The sequence below is a fragment of the Gigantopelta aegis genome, chromosome 4, assembly GCF_016097555.1.
Source record: "Gigantopelta aegis isolate Gae_Host chromosome 4, Gae_host_genome, whole genome shotgun sequence".
Lineage (NCBI taxonomy): Eukaryota > Metazoa > Mollusca > Gastropoda > Neomphalida > Peltospiridae > Gigantopelta > Gigantopelta aegis.
In genome coordinates, this window is record NC_054702.1 from 7,625,922 (window position 1) to 7,642,020 (window position 16,099).

General features: G+C 36.3%; 1 protein-coding gene across 1 annotated transcript in view; it reads right to left on the bottom strand.

Moving 5' to 3' along the window:
* The window catches only part of LOC121372601 (small subunit processome component 20 homolog), a 119,808-nt gene that overhangs the window by 75,462 nt on the left and 28,247 nt on the right, over nt 1-16,099 (bottom strand). The window contains exons 16-28 of the mRNA XM_041499014.1: nt 15,133-15,221; nt 13,886-13,991; nt 13,292-13,442; nt 12,685-12,750; nt 10,267-10,416; nt 6,395-6,551; nt 5,713-5,956; nt 5,101-5,277; nt 4,461-4,551; nt 2,919-3,004; nt 2,386-2,511; nt 1,230-1,396; nt 586-664 (exon numbers count right to left, since the gene is read on the bottom strand). Coding sequence (XP_041354948.1) covers nt 586-664; nt 1,230-1,396; nt 2,386-2,511; nt 2,919-3,004; nt 4,461-4,551; nt 5,101-5,277; nt 5,713-5,956; nt 6,395-6,551; nt 10,267-10,416; nt 12,685-12,750; nt 13,292-13,442; nt 13,886-13,991; nt 15,133-15,221 — 1,689 coding nt within the window. The remainder of the gene's footprint in view (nt 1-585; nt 665-1,229; nt 1,397-2,385; nt 2,512-2,918; nt 3,005-4,460; nt 4,552-5,100; nt 5,278-5,712; nt 5,957-6,394; nt 6,552-10,266; nt 10,417-12,684; nt 12,751-13,291; nt 13,443-13,885; nt 13,992-15,132; nt 15,222-16,099) is intronic.

Genomic DNA, 16,099 nt, shown 5'->3' on the forward strand with positions numbered 1-16,099 from the left:
TGATGCAAAATCATTATAAGAGAAATACCCTCAGCTGCAACCCACTTCCCTAGTATAGAAAATGAATAATACACAATTATAAACAAGAATTCGGAGAGGACTGCCAAGGCAATAAATGTTCCCTACCATGCCTAATAAAAACAATTATCTTTAAGTTTAAGGGTCATATAAAAGAAATTGGTAAATCACTATGAAGGTCAAATTGTAACAGTACATGATAAAGCTCAGGATCTTGAGACATTGCAACAACAACAAAAGTTCAGTAAACTATATGTGGGTCAGCTGGACAGACAAAGAGAGACAAGACAGACAGACAGTCAATAGAGATACAGATGGACGGACAGACAGACAGACAGACAGACAGACAGAGAGACGCGAACTAATATGTGAAATACATATTTACAAGGTTTGAATTTAATACTTTTCTTGCAAAAAATACAGAAATATAAGTAACTGCCAAGATTAATTAACAAAGTTCATGTTTTACATTGTGCAACATGGGATTATGAATTTGAAAGAAGTCTTTTTAGGATTCTGGCAATTTAAATGATGATGATAAACTGTGACAATCTCATCAACTCTCACCCTTTCATCCTGCGTAGCGGCATCACCTCCTGAAGGTTCAGCGTGTTCTTAATGTCGTCAATCATGGTACAAGGATCAGCTGAAAACAACCCAAACATAGTGTGTTTTTAACAACTCAACTAGAGCATCCACATTAATTAATAACTGGCTACTCAATGTATAATCCTGACATGTGGTCTTTTCCCAAAAGCAGTAAGAGATCTTTTACATGCATTTTTCAACAGGACCTCACATACCATGGCCTTGGATAAACTAGTTGTGGTGCACTGAGATGGGATAGGGAAAAAAACAATCAAAAGATGGATCCAGTGAGGAGTTTGATCCTGCAGAAAACAACCAAAGGAACTGTTTGGGTACTATACCTCTACACCTCTACAGTTCTAGTACAATGAAACTAGCAGTTTGACAGTATTACTGAACTGTACCTCATGCCCCTTATTATTATCTGAAGCATGACGGGTCCTAGGATCAAACACCCTTAGTGGACCTATCAGTAAGATTTTTATCCTGTTAGGTTCAGCTTAAACCCTGCATGTCTCTCTTTGGTAAACTGTGTATGAAAGATCACTTGCTGCTATTCTATAGTAGGATATGTGGCACGAACAGGTTTCTTCTCTCACTATATAGAGAAAGTGTTGAAATACCTGTAATCAACTGTTGACATGGCTTGAAGACGAGGTCGAGAAACGTGTGAAGTTCGTCCATGGAGCAGCCAGCAAGGAAGCGGAACACAATAGACTGGCGCACGCTGCTCTTCGCACGGCCAGTCGTGTCCTTCCCAGCCTTGCTCTGCATCCGCCCAAACAGAATCCTAAAATACAGGCAAACAGAATCCTAAAATGCAGGCAAACAGAATCCTAAAATGCAGGCAAACAGAATCCTAAAATACAGGCAAACAGAATCCTAAACTACAGGTAAATAGAATCCTAAACTACAGGCAAACCCAAAACATAACACTTGAAAGTTATGATATTAAACATATTTAATTTTTATGTTGTATTTACTTGAAAGTGTCTGAAATGTTAATTCCACTGTACCTATTCTGCTAAAGCTGTATTAGAGTCCAGGCCTAGCTCTGGCACTTGCTAAATTCACCAAACAATTGGTGAATTTGATTTTAATTTGAGGATATATTTCATGTAATAATTGTTAATTTTTAGAAAATAATTGGATTTGAGTAATGTTTTAAGTTTAAATAGATTGTATGGTGAAATGTTCTGCTCACCCAGAACTAGCCCTGATTTAAACCTGGGTAACTGAATCAAACATAAGTAACTCAATCAAACTTAAACAATTGAATCAAACTTAAATAATTGGATCAAACTTGGATAACTGAATCAGTCAAGTAACTGAATCAAACTCGGGTAACTCAAGTAACTGAATCAAACACGAGTTACTGAATCAAACTTGGGTAACAAAGAAATTTAGGTAACTGAATTAAATTGAGACATGAATCAAACTTAAGTAATGAAATCCAGGACGCAAAAGCATACATACCCCAACAGAACTGTGAGTAATTCCTGTTCAGTCTTATTAATACATATCCCATAAGAACTTGAATAATTCTTTTCATGTTCAGTCTTGATAATACATACCCATAAGAACTGTGAGTAATTCTTTTCGTGTTCAGTCTTGATAATACATACCCATAAGAAAAGTGAGTAATTCTTTCGTGTTCAGTCTTGATAATACATACCCCATAAGAACGGTGAGTAATTCTTTTCATGTTCAGTCTTATTAATACATACCCCATAAGAACTGTTAGTAATTCTTTTCATGTTCAGTCTTGATAATACATACCCCATAAGAACTGTGAGTAATTCGTTTCGGTGTTCAGTTTTGATAATGCTGGACTCTTCATCAATGCTGAACAAGACAATCTCTTCTTTAAACGTCTTATCATCAAGAATGCGCAGGAAGTTCTCACTGCAACAAGCAACGAATAATATACCTTTACTTTTAGTACATAAATGAATCATTTATTCCAATGTTACAGTGAAAAGATGAATTATAAACATAGTGATGAACAGATGAGAAATCAGAAATACAGAGGTGGACTGTAAAGGAAGTAGAAAGGATCTGCCAGATGAAAAAATTAGACTAAATTCAAAGGAGAGACAAAAAGGGGCATTGAGATTAAAAAGTAAAAAAACTTATTAATAATATAAAACTTCATCTAATTATCTCAATCATTTGCATATTTGGGTAGAATAAGGAATTCTGTACAAATGGACACACACAATGACAATATGCTTTATACCAAATAAATGAATGTTAAATTTAGGAATTTCGTTTTCTTAGGAAGTGAATATGTTATTGGTAGACAAACTAACCGGTATGGCACAAGATATGCAGGCTTGTATGTCATTAAACACTGGAATGCCATCTTTTGTACATCATTGTTCTTGTGCTGCACAAACTGAAATAAAATCGATTTACAGTTTGTGAGAAATGGAGCTGAACACAAAAATTCAACCTTGAACTAAACGTCTTTAAAAATATGGGCTTATTGCAAACATTTCTATCAAGGACAAAATCAGGAACAGTTTTTAAGTAGTGTTGAAACAGGAAATTCTGGAAAAATGCTTACGACTTTCATTAGCTCTTATGTCTTTAGTTTATTATTCTTGGAAATGTTGTTAATTTTTATAACATACTATTCCAGATTAAAATTGGAGAACATTTATCACATTGTTTTATGTGACCAAAACACTGACATTTTATGACATTAAAATCAAAGTGGGCCAAATTTACAAAGCCTGTTTTTTACTTACACATGTAACTACGTACATTCATTGTGCCTAAACACCTGTCTTACACGCGTGTAACTACGTACATTCATTGTGCCTAAACACCTGTCTTACACGCGTGTAACTACGTACATTCATTGTGCCTAAACACCTGTCTTACACGCGTGTAACTACGTACATTCATTGTGCCTAAACACCTGTCTTACACGCGTGTAACTACGTACATTCACTGTGCCTAAACACCTGTCTTACACGCGTGTAACTACGTACATTCATTGTGCCTAAACACCTGTCTTACACGAGTGTAACTACGTACATTCATTGTGCCTAAACACCTGTTACACGCGTGTAACTACATACATTCATTGTGCCTAAACACCTGTGTTACACGCGTGTAACTACATACATTCATTGTGCCTAAACACCTGTCTTACACGCGTGTAACTACATACATTCATTGTGCCTAAACACTTGTGTTACACGCGTGTAACTACATACATTCATTGTGCCTAAACACCTGTTACACGCGTGTAACTACATACATTCATTGTGCCTAAACACCTGTGTTACACGCGTGTAACTACATACATTCACTGTGCCTAAACACCTATCTTACACGCGTGTAATTTCATACATTCACTGTGCCTAAACACCTGACTTACACGCGTGTAACTTCATACATTCATTGTGCCTAAACACCTGACTTACACGCGTGTAACTACATACATTCATTGTGCCTAAACACCTGACGTACACGCGTGTAACTACATACATTCATTGTGCCTAAACACCTGTCTTACACGCGTGTAACTACATACATTCATTGTGCCTAAACACCTGACTTACACACGTGTAACTACATAGATTCATTGTGCCTAAACACCTGCGGTTAAGAAAAACAGGCTTCGTAAATTCGGCCAAGTAAGTTTATCTTAAATTTAATATATCCATTAATATGGTGATCAAGTCTCTGAAATATATCCTCTGTAATGTATCATCCAGTATTATAATGCAGCAGTCCTCACTAATTTCTGATGGCACTAATAAGTAACTGACAGGTTGAAACATTTATGTGCCTTAAATAAATAAATAAATAAATAAATGAATGGTAATAAATCAATTTACCTCAAAGTAATATTTGTTTAGCTCTGGTTCCAGGTACAAAGATTTGGGATTTTTAAACTTGGAGAATAATTCAAGATGTACAAGCAGAGATCTGAAAAATACACAATAATCATAACATAAATAAATACATATAATGTAAGTGAAATAAATCTTTAAAATAATACAATTATGCAGAGAAGAACCCACAACAAATGTTTTTAATAAAATATTGTTACACATAAGGCCATATAAAGTATACTAGCATTTTGAGAGTACTGCTACAGCAATAAATGTCCCCTTTAAGGCCCAACAAATTTTCATATTTCCTAAGTTCAAGGGCCATAACTCTGTCCAAAACTGGGTAAAACCCCATGAAACTTTGATGTGTAATTCTACATGATAAAGCTATTCACAAAATGTCAGCTCAATGTCTTGAGGTATTGCGAAAAAAGTTCAGAAAACTATATGTGGGATAGACAGATAGATGGACAGACGGACAAACAGACACAGACAGACAAAAACCTATAGTTCCCTCTGATTGGATTGAAAGATAAATATGCAATTATGACTCATAGAAAAGTGAATTTGGAGGATTGCTATATTCTGAAGAAAAAACCCTCAAAACTATGAAGATTTAATGTACAACCAATTACAGTCTTACTTTGTAACTCCTTTTCTCTTTGTGGTCCTGTCACCAGACTTGACAGGATGTGATGTCACATCCTCTTCTGACTGATCTCCATCCACGTCTTCTTCAACTTCCTGTGATTCGTCCAATCCACGATCAGAAATATTCTGTGTTGGAGCAACACTTAAATCTGATGGAAAATACTCATTGCTAAAAAAAAAAACATTTGGCTGTTTTACATTAAACAGTTCATTATGTGACAGTTGTATACAATATATTATGATGGTAATATATCATCACTTTAAAAAAAATTGTATACATATATTTGGAGTAAATTAATAGTCAGTGCCTATTTGAACAGAGATGTTTTGTAACATTCACTCTATAACCATACATAAGTTATACCTAAGTCTATCTCAATATTCAAAAAAATTCCACAAGTCCAATATACCTCAGTCTAGCACAAATCTATCTCAATAATCAAAACAATTCCACAAGTCAGGATATACTTCATTTCTGCACGAATCTATCCCACTATTCAAAACAATTCCACAAGTCAAGATATACTTCATTTCTGCACGAATCTATTTCAATATTCAAAACAATTCCACAAGTCATACATGAATCTATCTGAAAGCCACAAACCTGAGGAAGCGAATGAACAAAGGAGAGATCTCTCTTGATTTGGGCTCGCACTTGTCTGAGAAGAGATGCATGGACTTCCACAGCTGCAGACGGAAGTTTGTGAAGTCCGGGCGACTGTCTGTGTCGACACTCCCTGCCGTCTGCTGGTTGAACAAGCCGGACACACACGTGTGGTTTGAGTCACTACACACTGACTTGTTGGAGTCTGACACTGTCTGTAATCGACTGCCTTCATAACTCTTTTCTATAAAATATGATACCATGATCAAAAGTTAATAATTCAATTTCTGTTACATTCATTACAATAAAACATCATCCCATTGGTCCAGCCATAGCAATGAGAGTTTGTTCATTTCTCGATGAACATAAAAATTACGTTGTCAGGTAGTCATTTTATATTGGTACTTTGTATTAACGAGTGTTATTTATGGACCAAAAATAATTCAAAATAAATTATGCACTTTTCGTATTATCATTAGTAAGTATGTTATTTCGTTTACATTCATCGGGGTTTGAATTTTTTTTGAATTTTCAAAAACACACTCTTGATTTATCCTTTTCAAATTAACCCAATTTGTCAAGATAAACAAAACACTACACCCTACCTGCCATGCTAGCAGTATAGATTTATCCTTTTCAAATTAACCCAATTTGTCAAGATGGACAAAACACTACACCCTACCTGCCATGCTAGCACCGTTGACGAGATGTTCACAATAGACCTCCCAGAATGCACTTTTCTCCAGCCCCTGAGCATGACTGGAGATCAGAACTCTCAGTGGGTCCCACAGCAGTTTGAAGTTGAGGAAGACACTGCCTATCAGATACAGCAATGGAACCTGCAAACAGAACGTCAGTATGGTGTTTATTACACTTAACACAGATACAACAACGGAACCTGCAAACAGAACGTCAGTATGGTGTTTATTACACTTAACACAGATACAACAACGGAACCTGCACACAGAACGTCAGTATGGTGTTTATTACACTTAACACAGATACAACACCGGAACCTGCACACAGAACGTCAGTATGGTGTTTATTACACTTAACACAGATACAACAGCGGAACCTGCAAACAGAACGTCAGTATGGTGTTTATTACACTTAACACAGATACAACAGCGGAACCTGCAAACAGAACGTCAGTATGGTGTTTATTACACTTAACACAGATACAACAGCGGAACCTGCAAACAGAACGTCAGTATGGTGTGTATTACACTTAACACAGATACAACAGCGGAACATGCACACAGAACGTCAGTATGGTGTTTATTACACTTAACACAGATACAACAGCGGACCCGGCACACAGAACGTCAGTATAGTGTTTATTACAGTTAACACAGATACAACAACGGACCCGGCACACAGAACGTCAGTATGGTGTTTATTACACTTAACACAGATACAACAACGGACCCGGCACACAGAACGTCAGTATGGTGTTTATTACACTTAACACAGATACAACAACGGAACCTGCAAACAGAACGTCAGTATGGTGTTTATTACACTTAACACAGATACAACAACGGACGCGGCACACAGAACGTCAGTATGGTGTTTATTACACTTAACACAGATACAACAGCGGACCCGGCACACAGAACGTCAGTATAGTGTTTATTACAGTTAACACAGATACAACAACGGACCCGGCACACAGAACGTCAGTATGGTGTTTATTACACTTAACACAGATACAACAACGGACCCGGCACACAGAACGTCAGTATGGTGTTTATTACACTTAACACAGTTACAACAACGGACCCGGCACACAGAACGTCAGTATGGTGTTTATTACACTTAACACAGATACAACAGCGGACCCGGCACACAGAACGTCAGTATAGTGTTTATTACAGTTAACACAGATACAACAACGGACCCGGCACACAGAACGTCAGTATGGTGTTTATTACACTTAACACAGATACAACAACGGACCCGGCACACAGAACGTCAGTATGGTGTTTATTACACTTAACACAGATACAACAACGGAACCTGCAAACAGAACGTCAGTATGGTGTTTATTACACTTAACACAGATACAACAACGGACCCGGCACACAGAACGTCAGTATAGTGTTTATTACAGTTAACACAGATACAACAGCGGACCCGGCACACAGAACGTCAGTATAGTGTTTATTACAGTTAACACAGATACAACAACGGACCCGGCACACAGAACGTCAGTATGGTGTTTATTACACTTAACACAGATACAACAGCGGACCCGGCACACAGAATGTCAGTATGGTGTTTATTACACTTAACACAGATACAACAACGGAACCTGCAAACAGAACGTCAGTATGGTGTTTATTACACTTAACACAGATACAACAACGGACCCGGCACACAGAACGTCAGTATAGTGTTTATTACACTTAACACAGATACAACAGCGGACCCGGCACACAGAACATCAGTATAGTGTTTATTACAGTTAACACAGATACAACAACGGACCCGGCACACAGAACGTCAGTATGGTGTTTATTACACTTAACACAGATACAACAACGGACCCGGCACACAGAACGTCAGTATGGTGTTTATTACACTTAACACAGATACAACAACGGAACCTGCAAACAGAACGTCAGTATGGTGTTTATTACACTTAACACAGATACAACAACGGACCCGGCACACAGAACGTCAGTATGGTGTTTATTACAGTTAACACAGATACAACAACGGACCCTGAACGCAGAATGTTAGTATGGTGTTTATTACACTGCCTACCAGATACAACAACCTGCACACAGAACGTCAGTATGGTGTTTATTACACTGCGTACCAGATACAACAACCTGCACACAGAACATCAGTATGGTGTTTATTACACAACACAGATACAACGGAACCTGCACACAGAACGTCAGTATGGTGTTTATTACACTTAACAGATACAACAGAATCTGCACATTGAACGTCAATATGGTGTTTATTACACTGCCTACCAGATACAACAACGGAACCTGCACACAGAACGTCAGTATAGTGTTTATTACGCTGCCTACCAGATACAACGGAACCTGCACACCGAATTTCAGTATGATGTTTATTACACTTAAAACATGATCACATAACAATGAAACTTACACACACAATTTTAATCTGCCATATAATATAATGGCATGCTCTTAAATCACAGATATTCAATGTTCTCTAAAATACACATTTAAATCTGCACAAAGAACTTCAATATATACAACTTTTTTTTTTCCTTCTCTATTCAGGCATCACCGGACAAGCCGGGTGCCCCATTTATTCATCAAAATCCCTACCTATATACAATTGACAAGGTGATCGTTCAATGTTAAAATCCCTACCTATATACAATTAACCAGGTGATCGTTCAATGTTAAAATCCCTACCTATATACAATTAACCAGGTGATCGTTCAATGTTAAAATCCCTACCTATATACAATTAACCAGGTGATCGTTCAATGTTAAAATCCCTACCTATATACAATTAACCAGGTGATCGTTCAATGTTAAAAAACCCTACCTATATACAATTAACCAGGTGATCGTTCAATGTTAAAATCCCTACCTATATATAATTAACCAGGTGATCGTTCAATGTTAAAAACCCTACCTATATACAATTAACCAGGTGATCGTTCAATGTTAAAAAACCCTACCTATATACAATTAACCAGGTGATCGTTCAATGTTAAAAACCCTACCTATATACAATTAACCAGGTGATCGTTCAATGTTAAAAACCCTACCTATATACAATTAACCAGGTGATCGTTCAATGTTAAAAACCCTACCTATATACAATCAACCAGGTGATCGTTCAATGTTAAAAACCCTACATATATACAATTAACCAGGTGATCGTTCAATGTTAAAAAACCCTACCTATATACAATTAACCAGGTGATCGTTGAATGTTAAAAACCCTACCTATATACAATTAACCAGGTGATTGTTGAATGTTAAAAACCCCTACCTATATACAATTAACCAGGTGATCATTCAATGTTAAAAAATATATATGTACATAGTGTTTGTGCTTGTATTAAAATAAATTATTTAGTGTGTGCTTGTGTTTTTGTTTTCTTTTAATTTCTTTAGTGTATGTTGCTTAAAAATTATTTACAAAATTCTAACCTGGTTTGCGGGCCTGGCCTCTAAAGCTACAAGCCGGGAGGTCCAGGCCTATTTTTTCTACATTTTGTGCTTTATCACAGCTAATATGTAATGTCGAAGGCATTATTGCACGAGGCAACGACCCCTTCGAAGCACCAGTGTTTCAAGAATTTTCCTCTTCTATTAGGCTGTTCTAATGCGGCAAAATATTCTGTTTCAAACCTTGAATATACTAAGTATTTGAAAAGTGCCATTTCATTACATGACTTATCTCTCTATATACAATTAGACAAACAAAAATAATAAAATTAAGACTCTTTAAAAGTATTTTACAATTACATTCAGGATATTTAAAGGAAACAATACTAAGTAGATCCAGTAATATTAGGAATGTCCAGAGAAACCACGTTAAGAAACCCACCTTGCTGAACGGTCCGGCCGGAATACACGACTGTACAAGGCCGTGGTCGAGTTTCTGGAGATGCATCAGTCGGTCACGGTAGTTGTACACACTGAGTGGGCAACGCTCTGCAGCCAGACATATCTCAAACACACTGAGACGATCTGAAGTCTGAAAGAGATGTAATACTAGGTTGTACACACTGAGTGGGCAACGCTCTGCAGCCAGACATATCTCAAACACACTGAGACGATCTGAAGTCTGAAAGAGATGTAATACTAGGTTGTACACACTGAGTGGCAGCGCTCTGCAGCCAGACATATCTCAAACACACTGAGACGATCTGAAGTCTGAAAGAGATGTAATACTAGGTTGTACACACTGAGTGGGCAGCGCTCTGCAGCCAGACATATCTCAAACACACTGAGACGATCTGAAGTCTGAAAGAGATGTAATACTAGTGTAGTACACACTGAGTGGGCAGCGCTCTGCAGCCAGACATATCTCAAACACACTGAGACGATCTGAATTCTGAAGAGATGTAATACTAGTGTAGTACACTGTAATTGTAAAGTGGATACCGTAAAATAACCGGCTGAACTACAAGAAGCTAATTTTTCTCTTTTAATGCAGTTTCTGAGAAAGCATGACTAGACCCATTCTAGAAACTTCGCACTCTGGAGTCTATTTCACTAAACATCGTAAATTTACGTTTACGTGTAAAACTTACACCTGTCGTACGTCTACCTCTACGTGTACGTTTACTCCATTTCACGAAGCCAGTCGTAGAAATACTACTAACTTACTTTGCAGAAATTTGACATCTAAAGCCGATTATTAATAAATCAATGTGCTCTAGCACTTCCCCTTCCACCAGTAAAGAATTTTGCGCCCAGGGCAACCGCCCCAGTGGCCCCGCCCACGCTACGCCACTGTTTGGGTGTATTTTGTGGGGGGAGAGGGTTTTCTTCTTTTTTTTTCACCCCTATCAAAATAATAATCAGTTGAGCAGGCAGTCATTTGTGTATGGATATATATTAGTTCTAAATTGTAGAGAAAATATTACGTTGAATTTGAAAAATATAAAAGTAAAACATTGCACGGCAGTCAAATATATGTTTTAAAATAATACGTTTGATAGCAGATGCAGATCTAGACATTTGTAAAAGGGAGAGGGGTGTCACAGAACTGTAAAAGGAGCAAGTTGAGTTTGTGCAAGGCAAATGAGCCGAGGTCCAAAAGGGATCCACATATATTCGTAATAAAGACGAGAAGAGACGCATTTTCAGGACAGTTTACCACACCCCCATGTCCAGATGACGGTACGGCCCTGCGTTTAATGGGAGCTGGTAGACGAAATAGGTACTGGGGAAAAGTATCGTCTGGTTTGTTGCTGAATACATTTGCATATATCAGAAAATATGCAGACTCGTCTTAATTGAATGCTATCAGCCTATTTGAAAAAAAAAAAAAATGAGTGGATTAAAAAAAAGTAGTTTTTGTTTAACTAAAACACATTGATTTATTATTCATCGGCTATTCGATGTCAAACATTTGGTAATTTTGACAAGTAGTTATTAGAGGAAACCTGCAAAAAAAAATTCCTAATGCAGCAAGGGATCTTTTATATCAGCTTTCCCACAGACAGGAAAGCACATACTACGGCCTTTGACAAGCTGTGATGCACTGGTTGGAACCTAAAAAAACCCAAATCAGTTGAATGTATCCACCGAGGTGGTTCAATCCTGCCACGCTGCCACCTCAAGCGAGCACTTAACCGACTGAGCTAAATCCCGCCCCGAGTGGATCAAATGACACAGGTAACTAAACTGACTATCACTGGATTAATAAAGGGAGTTAATTTGTTAAACACTTTACAAACATCAAAAGTGTTACCATTTTATGAATTATTGAAGTGGATATAGCAATTTATGTGTGCCACTAGTTGTCGCCGAGGGCACTCTTAGATTTACGTCTAACTTAACTTACGTTAACACTTCTTTGTGAAATACTCTTCAGTTGTAGATTTACGTTTACGTGCAAAATATAACTTACGATGTTTAGTGAAATTGGGCCCTGAACTGCCCCTGCATAAATTCCTGTACCCGTATGAGCGACTATGATTGTGGTATACACAACACATCACATGACAAACATCCTATGTCGTATCACAAGAAGACCACTTAACCACTGGCCTATCTGACCCCATGCTTTTAACATTTTAGTCTAGTCTAATGGCTTTCAAAACGTTTGCACCGTAACTATGTTCATGGGCTCTGAGTAAATATGGATAAACGCAACTCAGTTATGAATAGTATTAATGATCATTGTTACACAGAGTGTATATTTATATATTTAATATGTATTTTTCATATGATTCATATATGATAATAAATGGTAGACCCACTGAAATCAGGTTCATTATGAGTAAGGACTTACTACATCTTCAACCTGTGGCAGCTTCACTGGAAACAGAGACAGAATGTGAAGAGACAGTAGACGCACCTAAACACAAACAAAACACAAACTATCAGTTATGTGAAGTTAATGTCGGCACAACACACATAAATTGCAGTAACAAAAACATTAAATTAAATGTAGAAATCTTTTAACCAAATTTTAACTGGAATGTCTATTAAACTTATAACAAACTATCCATCATTAATATAAGTGATTTGAACTTCATCCCACGACTTTTAAAAGGTATACAGAATAATATCTGAGCTAGTCGGACTACAAGCTTAGTGGTCAGCAAAATAATAACCCCTGGTGAGGATTTTATATCATGTTTCATATTTCAACATAATTATGTTCCAGAGAAATAATCGGAAATATTCCAACCATTCAGTGAGCATATCTTGGATTTTAAATTCTACCCTAAATGATCACCTCTTTATTAAAAAGGAAAACAATATTTGTTTAATGACAACTCAGCATAAGTGACCAAGATGTCAAGTTGTTTTCCAGGAAACATTTAAAATAGAATATACTGGATGTGACCAAGATGCCAAGTTCTTTTCCAGGAAATATTTAAAACAGAACTTACTGGATGTGACCAAGATGCCAAGTTCTTTTCCAGGAAACCAAATATGTCAAGAAGACAATGTTCGAGCAGCATATCAGAAACTTCGTCAATCAGAGCTTGGCTGAGGTAGAGATCGGCCATCTTCAGTACATGGTAGTTACTGGGAAACTGTCTGTAACAGAAACATGAAATAGTGTGAAGTTATCATGGGCAGTTTTTATTTAACAACACCACTAGAACACACAGTAGTTATAGGGATACCGTCTGTAACAAAAGCAACAATCTATGTACAGATATTATACAGATATACAGAGTTTAAAATGTACAGTTTGCTTTGTTTAATGACACCACAATAGTATATGATATTGATAGCAGGCATGCACACAATGAATGAATGAACGAATGAACGATTGAATGAATTGTTTAACGACACCCAGTACAGTCACCGTGTTATAATAATATTAACATAATTATAATACCACTGCATTATGTTTAACAGATTAAAGTAACACAGTTACTGCCGGAGACAGAAATAACAGTGAATGTAGTATTATTAATGTTATTTACATGTAAACTTTCCCTACTGTGTAACAGCATAGCTCATCACAGACTCACTGTAAAAGTTGTTTGATGTCGTTCCACGGCAAACACAGATACAGAAGTGAATCGTCAGTGAGTGACAGAAGGGAGACAACTGCTTGTTCCATCACAAAGAGAACATCTACAGAGAAAATAAGATATTGTAATAATGATTACATTAAACAGGCCTCAAAAAATTGTAAGAATGATCATTTCGTTCACGCATTGCTCTTGCAAATCTAATTTTGCATAACCTATTTTTTGCTCTCACGAAATTTGGAGCATCATTTACTTGGGTATAACGGATTATGCAAAAAGTAAATGGGTTACTTAGATTTATTTCTGTGTTACCGATAAATGAGTCACACAGATTTTCAATCATCAGAAACCTGATTAAACAAAAGTGAAAGATGTTTTAGCAGCTATAACCTCTTGTTATTTACTATAGGTGAGCTTTTAGAGTAAAGACACAATTTCATAACAGACTGAGTCTATTCAAAAAGAAAAGAAAACATTGTTGGGAAAATGGTGTTGTGTTTATTTAACAAGTGAATGATAGTAACACCTTAAAAATTGATAGATCTGGGTAGCTTTTCTAATGTACTGTCACAACAATATAGTTCTCATAGCTTTTTCTAACATTCAGTGTTACACATATTTTTATATTATAGACTTCACAAAGGAAATAAATATTTACAGTATAAGTATGGTCTATACTGACACCACATATTCCATGTGTCAAAGAAACAATACAGACAGCGAGAAACACTAAAAATACGCCTGTACTGAGAAACCATTACAAATCTGCCCATTACTTTTCCGTAATCAATACACTTTGGATGTAATGATCAAACACTGTAAAGCATTACTTGCATTAGATGACATCTCTAATTATTTACTGAGGTATTTTAAGTAGAGCAATACCTTTGTAACTCTCCATGCCCTTCAGACATAATTTAAATACTTTTTATAGAAATAAAACATAAATGTAACATTAAAAAAGTTTGTTTTGTTTAACAACACCATTAGAGAACACAGATTTATTAATCATCGGCTATTGGATGTTAAATATTTGGTCATTTTAGATAGGAAACTTGCTATATTTTTTTCATTAGTAGCAAGGCATCTTTTATATGCACCATCCCACAGACACGATGGCACATACAACAAGAAATAGTCCAATGGGCCCACTGCCGGGAATCAATCCTAGTCCTATCACACATCAGGCAAGTGCTGTACCACTAGGTTACGTCCCACCCTCTCTTAATATACAATAGACTCACTCTGTTTTTCTTCACTAGATGATAACAAACTTTTAAGTGTGCTCCAGGCTTTCTTGATACCATCCATGACATCCGACTTTACAACCGGGCTGAAATCAGTGTCAATATAAACAGTTAGGAAATAAATATCCTAAAAAGTATCTTCATTGTAGATACTGATGCAACTGTTAGGTTTTTGTTGCTGTATACAAACGACTAGTGTACACTTTTCCCACATAAACTCATGACTGGTATTAGACAAGACAAATGCCTAATACTATTTTATGGGATAAATAGATCAATATATATAATGCATGTATCAGATCCATCAGATCAAATAAAGGTCACAACAGCAAGCAATTTGACATACACAACTACAATTACCAGCAGAAAAACTAAAAACTATGAGACAGGAAAAAATGCTAGATTCCACCCAAAGGAAGAAAATTTATAACACAGTTTATAACTGTGTTACCCAATATTTTCTTTTCTTGCACCCCCATCCCCACCTGTACAACTTTAGTTCAGATATGATATGAGGAGTGCAATATACATACAATATGCAAGTTTATTTTGCGCAAGAGTATATACCACAAGACCGCATAGTGGCAGAATGGTATATTCTCACGCATAATAAACAAGTGCAATAAATAGGAAGCAAAAACAACGTATGTGAAGTTCTGTATTTATTACATACCTTCTTTTATTTTTTACAAAAACTATTTTTAATTTAACATCATAACTATATTTTCTTAAATCTATTAATCAATCTTTCTTTTATGACTTTACCTAACATTAAGAATCATACTCTGTGGCAATATTGTATGTTGTTTCAAATACGATGCAACATAATTTTTAAATCAGACATGATGTCAGTAATAAAAAGGTGCCAACTCCAGTAAAATTAAAAATGGAATTCTTCATTTACAAGTTCCGGTCCAGATCGCACATATATGGTTTATAATATAAATATATCATATGGTTAGAA